This window comes from Echinops telfairi, unplaced genomic scaffold, assembly GCF_000313985.2.
Source record: "Echinops telfairi isolate 266 unplaced genomic scaffold, ASM31398v2 ScPeMD7_2;HRSCAF=8, whole genome shotgun sequence".
NCBI lineage: Eukaryota > Metazoa > Chordata > Mammalia > Afrosoricida > Tenrecidae > Echinops > Echinops telfairi.
The window spans coordinates 76170058-76176043 of NW_022103898.1; the positions used below are offsets into that span (position 1 = coordinate 76170058).

At 61.3% G+C, this 5986-nt stretch overlaps 1 protein-coding gene across 2 annotated transcripts in view; it reads right to left on the bottom strand.

Annotated features, from left to right (window-relative positions):
- Positions 1–5986, bottom strand: part of LRP1 (LDL receptor related protein 1) — a 76026-nt gene that overhangs the window by 28230 nt on the left and 41810 nt on the right. For both annotated transcript variants that reach the window (XM_030886046.2, XM_045290291.1), the window contains 7 exons: positions 4364–4546; positions 3764–3964; positions 2334–2579; positions 2032–2229; positions 1121–1325; positions 806–970; positions 90–334 (listed from right to left, as the gene is read on the bottom strand). In XM_030886046.2, the coding sequence (XP_030741906.1) occupies positions 90–334; positions 806–970; positions 1121–1325; positions 2032–2229; positions 2334–2579; positions 3764–3964; positions 4364–4546 (1443 nt within the window). The remainder of the gene's footprint in view (positions 1–89; positions 335–805; positions 971–1120; positions 1326–2031; positions 2230–2333; positions 2580–3763; positions 3965–4363; positions 4547–5986) is intronic.

Sequence of the window (5986 nt, forward strand, 5' to 3'; positions counted from 1 at the left end):
GCCCCCACCCCCCCACCCCCACCTGCCCCAGCACCCTGTGCTGCCAGCACCCTGCCCCCACCAGCCTGCGCGCCCCAGGGGCCACTTACCCATGGGCTGCCGGGAGGGGTGGTACACCTGCAGGTCAAAGGGCTGGGTGTTGGTCCTCTGCACCACAGTGACGTTGTGGCCGGTCCACTTGTTGGCCTTGGCCAGCGTGTTGGTCCGCCAGTCTGTCCAGTACACCTCCCCCCCGTACAGTGTCACTGCAAACGGGTGCGACAGGAACTCGTGTCCCCGGAGCACCTCCATGTGGCCGGAGCCGTCGTACCGCGCCGAGTAAATGGCATCTGACCTGGGAGCGTGGTCGGGCAGAGTGAGGGGGCGACCTGGGCACGCAGCCTGCGAGCACCTCGCCCGGGGTGGGGGCAGCACTGGGCCTGGCCCCCAGCCAAGTCTGCCCCCTACTAGGCCCTGCAGGCCAGAGAGCCTGGAGAACCCAGCAGGCCATAGACCCCAACGCCCAGCACTGAAAGCGGTTGGCACCCTTCTAGAGATGACCCAAGAGAACCTCTTCTACCCCGGGGCAGACATAGTCCCACACCTCTGACCGGAGATCAGAAGGCACTGGGGCCCTCGCCCACTCTCCAGCTTGGGTGACCTTAGGCAACAGCTCTGCTTTCGCCCGCTTCCACCCACCTCTTCCTGGGACACTGCTCTCCCCTGGCTCTTGCTCCACCTGTTTCTGGTCCCAGCCCCACTGAGCCTTTGGCCACCCCCACCCTGGCAGGGTCCTGGGAGTGGGGAGGGGGGTGAAGGGGCTGACCTAGCATCGATCCAGAGGATGCGCTTCTCCAGGTAGTCCACGGTAAGCCCATTGGGCCAGCCCCCGGAGCCAGTCTCCCGGTGGATGGTGCGGCGCCCGGCCCCACTCATGGAGGCAGCCTCAATGCGGGGCAGGCTAGCATCCCAATCTGTCCAAAACAGGATCCTGGGGGGGTGGGGATGGGGGTATGAGGAGGGCCACGTTGGGGAGCTGGGGAAGGGCTCAGGGAGGAGCCCCGGTAAAGGGCAGGAGGTGGGTGGACAACCCTGAGGAGACAGTGGCCAGGCCGAGTGGGCTTCTGGGAGCACCACTCACCCATCCCTGGGGTCCAGCGCAATCGCCCTTGGGTGCTCAATGTCACCAGCCAACAGGGTAGTCCGAAGGGTCCCGTCCAGCTTGGCCACCTCAATCTGGTCCAGGTTACTCTCCACCCAGTAGATGTTGCCTGCAATCCAGTCTACAGCCAGGCCCTCGGGTGTGGCCAGCCCGTACTGAATCACCACCTCAAAGCTGGTCAGGGCTGATGGGGAGAGGAGGGTGGGAGGTTACAGCACTGGGCTGAGGTGGAGTGGGCGTGCTATTATTTCGGGCCCTTGATGACCTACTCTCAACCCCAACACCCCCACTAGTGTCTGTCACGTGCCCCAGATTCAAAAACAGGGCTCCCAGACTCGCCTTGTTCTGGCCTGGCCTCCCCAGTCCCTCATCCAGGAGCTGAGGAGGCGAGGCGCTGCCTGGTTGGCTTTCGGCTGACAGACCAAGGAGAGAAGAGGCCAGGGCCAAGGGGCACAGATCTAGACCACTCTCAGGAGGACAGAACTTTCTAGAAGTCACTCCAGAGTGTCCTTCTGTCCGTGGGAATCTCTGCCTGGGCTGATGGCTAAGGGAGCCTCACCCAGTGGCTCCTGCCTTCCTGGTTCTGTGAACCTGAGCTGCGTCTGTGACAGGGCCGGCTGCTTGGGGGCAGGAGACCGGGTCTGGGTACACTTCCACCCCCCTCCCGCAGGGTTGGGGAGCGGAGTGCCAGGCTGCTCCAAGGAGAGGCTGATCATCTGGTTAATTATCGGGCTGGCAGCTCTGCTGACGATAATTATGGGGCGCCAGGCTCGGAGACCCACAGTAAAATCTAACCCAATTAACAAGAGGTCGGTGTGGGGGAGGCCGTGGGTTCTGGGCCGGTCGCTGAGTGCCCGGTCCCCCCATCCCCGATCTGTGCGGGCGGTCACCTCCGTTGTCCAGCAGCTTCCCACGGTAGATCTTGTCCTCCACCACGTCGGTCCAGTAGAGGGCGCTCTGGCTGAGGTGGAAGTCCAGGGCAATGGTGTTGCGCAGACCGGGCACCAGGACACTGTAGTCCCCTTTGTGGAGGTCAATGCGGCGGATCTCATGGCGGTTGGAGAAGATGATGAAGGGCTTGAAGGGGTCTGGGGTGGGGGACAGGAGGGTGACAGGTCAACCAGGGGCCTGCCGTGTCCCCGCTGTGTCCTCTGGCCAGGCAGGCTCTCCAGGCCCCGGCCTAGCATCTCACCCAGGCTGCGGCAGCTCTCGCCGTCGGGCTCCAGCATCCAGCCCTCGTAGCAGGAGCACTTGACGCTGAACTTGCTCTGGTCACACTTCTGGCTGCACTTGAGGTGCTTGGCACAGTAGCTCTGTATCTGGCAGGTGTGGTTGTCGGGGCTCAGCTCCATGCCCAGAGGGCACGAGCACACAATGCCTTCACCAGGTGCCACCGAGCAGTTGTGACTGCAGCCACCGTTATTCAGGGAGCACTGGTCTGGGGGGTGGGGTGGGAGTGGGGGAAGAGACAGGCCTGGCTTTAAGATCCAGGAAGTGGTGGTGGACCCCGGGTGGGGGCAGCTGAGTCAGAACCCTGGCACCTGGCCCTCAGCCTCAGCTCCACTCTTTGCCAAGCTTCCTGCCCTCCCCAGATGAGCACAACAACAAACAAACCCAAACGCACTGCCATCAAGTGAATCCCACTCACAGCGACCCCACAGGACAGTGTGGAGCGGCCCTTGGGTTTCCCAGGTGGTACCTCTTTATGGGAGTAGAAACCCGTCTTGCCCCTGAGGAGCAGCTGGTGGTTTTGAACTGGTGCCCTTGCACTTAGAGCAGCGCAGCGTGTAACCACTGGGATCCCAGCACCTGCCCCATAGGACCACCCCTCCTTTCCTCTCACCCCTGGAGCACCACCTGTATCAAAGGTGCCTCGCTCTTTGGTCCCCACTTCCTGCCCCCTGCTTGGCCCACGGTACAGGCCCAGCTCTGGGCCCAGTCTCCTAGGATCTCTCCTGATTGGGCTGGGAGCGAGGCGCGGCTGGGGTGGGAAATGTGTCCTCAGACACACCCTGGAATCTGCTGGTTTGCCTGGTGACCTGTCAGGGGTTCTCCCAGGCTGGTCCCAGCCCGCCTATCTCCCCTCCTTCAAAGGACCTGTCGATGTGCTGCCTGGGCTCGCTCCATGTCCCCAAGACACGCCCCACGGTCCCCGCAGCCCCATGAGCCTGGCTGCTGTGGGTCTGGGTGGACACCTGACTGCCAGGCCTTGCCCTGCACACTGCTCATTGTGCTCATCATTGGGAAGCCAGGTAAGTCCCCGCCTCCTCCGGGAAGACAGCCCCAACTGTCTCGACACCCAGCCCGGTGCCCCTGTCTCAGGAGCTGCCCCCTCACTGCTCTGTGGTCTGAGTCGGGGCAAAGGTCAGTGCCTGGAGTGCTTGGGGAGCAGTGTGACGTTGGACCGGCTGTTTCACCCCTCTGAGCCTGCGTCCTCTCCAGAGGGCAAAGGGAGCTGTGGTCTGCACTGCTGGGTGCTGCCCAGCACGGTGTCTAGACAAAGGCACCCTGGCAGTCACTGTCCTGGGTGCCACTTCCCGGCTGGCAGAGCGGCCCACTGCTGGCAGGACCCAGTCCCGTGCTGGCAGGCCTGCCCAGCCCCCGCCCCCGGGGGGCCCTCACCGCAGAGCTCGCCCTCGTCTGAGCTGTCCCCGCAGTCGTCGTTGCCATCGCACAGCTTGTCGGGGGGCAGGCAGACCGCGGTGTTGTTGGCACAAGGGTGCGAGGGTGGCCTGCAGGCCAGGGACGCGCAGTTCTCCTCGTCCGAGCTATCTTCGCAGTCGCTGTCGCCGTCACACACCCACGCTTTGCTGATGCAGCGTGCTGAGGGGGGAGGGACGGACGGACAGCGTGGTGTGAGAGGCCCAGCCTGGGCAGGGGGGCTCCCCACACCTTCCTGCCCACACCCAGCAGGCTTCTCAAGCATGGCCACGAATGTGAGGCTTGGGGCTCTCTGCGAGGAACCTCGAGCCCTGTTGCCGTCACATTCACAGAGGTAAACGGCGCAGGCAGGAATCTGCAGGAGGGGCTGGAGCCCAGCTCTGGTGAGGGTTGGGTTCCCAGGGTCTGCCAGGAGGGCCCTGCCCCCTTGGTGCCGGTCCATGCACCCTAGACACAGACGTGCTCTGCACTGCTGGCTGCTGGCTGCCTCGCACGATGCCCCCTCTGCCTACCCGCGGCGCTCCCTCCCTTGTCAGCCTCCCGCCCTGCCCTCCTGGTTACCGGAGTCCTTGCAGCCGAACTTGACATTGGGGTCGCAGACGTGGGTGACCCCCTCGCAGCTCTTCTCGTCACTGGAGTCCATGCAGTCGGTGTCCCCGTCGCAGCGCCACCGCAGGGGGATGCACAGCCCGTCCAGGCGGCACTGGAATTCATCCGCGTGGCAGCCGCCGGGCGGCCTGGTCGCTGCAGGGGACAGGGAGACGTCAGCTCAGCTTGTCCGAGCTGCGCGCAGCCTGGGCTCTGACGGAGGCAGGGGCGAGGAATCGAAGCCTGCTGCCACCCCTGGGAGGCACCTGTCAGCGCAGGCAGCCCCGAGCTGCAGGGGGGGCCCCTCCCCAAGTCTGTCTTCTTTCAGCAGCCTTTGCGCTGGCACTGGAGCAGTTAGGTATGGTTTGCATCTGCTGTCGATTTGTATATAGTACACAGTGTGCTTTTCTGTGCACGGAAACAAAACACCTCCAGGTACACTAAAGCATCTTCTTCTTCATCACCATCATCATCAACTGTCCTCGAGTGGATGCTCACTCACAGTGACCCTACAGGACAGGGTAGAACTGCCCCTGTGGGTTTCCCAGATTGTCACTCTCACAGAGAAGGCTGGCGGTTTCGAACCACTGACCTTGCAGGTCGCAGCCTAATGCATATCCACTATGCCACCCAGACTCTCTCCCATCTACAGTTAGAATGGTGTTTCGATGCTTGTCTCAGATTAGCACCAGTCCTACAGTATAATACTCTATATAATACAGTGTAACACCTCCAGGGCGGGGCCACCCTGCGGGTTTGTGTGGCCAGCCTTGATCTGCAACTCAGATTTGGAAGAGAGCAGGCTCAGGGTAGTGGAGGGGAAGGGGGGCAGCTGCCTGTTACACCTCCCAGGACCCCAGGGATCTTTTCACTCAGCCGCCCCTTTCGGTTTCACACGGGAGCTCCTCCCTGCTAACTAACATGGTAGGCCAGTGCTCGGCTACCCCGTCGCCACCTTGTCCGGCCATTCCTTTCACCCCCTCAGAAACACAAACACTGGCTGAGCCCCGTGTGCCAGGGACTATTCCAGGGCCAGCAGTGACTAAGACCAAGCCCTCACCGTGATACTAGTGGGTCACTCACTGCCATCAAATCTATTTGGTCTCACAGTGGCCCTATCGGGACAGGGGAAAACTGCCCCTGTAGGATTCCTAGATGGTAGAAAACTCTTTACGGGAGTAGGAAGCCTCATCTTTCTCCCTGGGAGCATCTGCTGGTTTCAAACTGCTGACAATGAGGTTAGCAGCTCAATGGTGCAGCCACTGTGCCGACAGGGCTCCTTCCCACTAGTGGGGAGAGGATGGGAGGAAGGGGGAACTGATCACAATGATCAACACATAATCACACCCCCCCCACCAAGGGAGACAGTGGTTGGTATAAGATATGAAAATAATAATATTTATAATTTATCAAAGAGTCAAGAGAATTGGGGGTGGGGAAGAAGAGGAGCGCATATCAAGGACTCAACAGAAAGTAAATGTTTAGAAAATAATGATGGCAACATATATATAAATACGCTTGATACAATTGATGTATGGGATGTTGTAAGAGCTGCGTCTGAGGTCTTAAAAGCTTGAAGGTAAACAAGCGGCCATC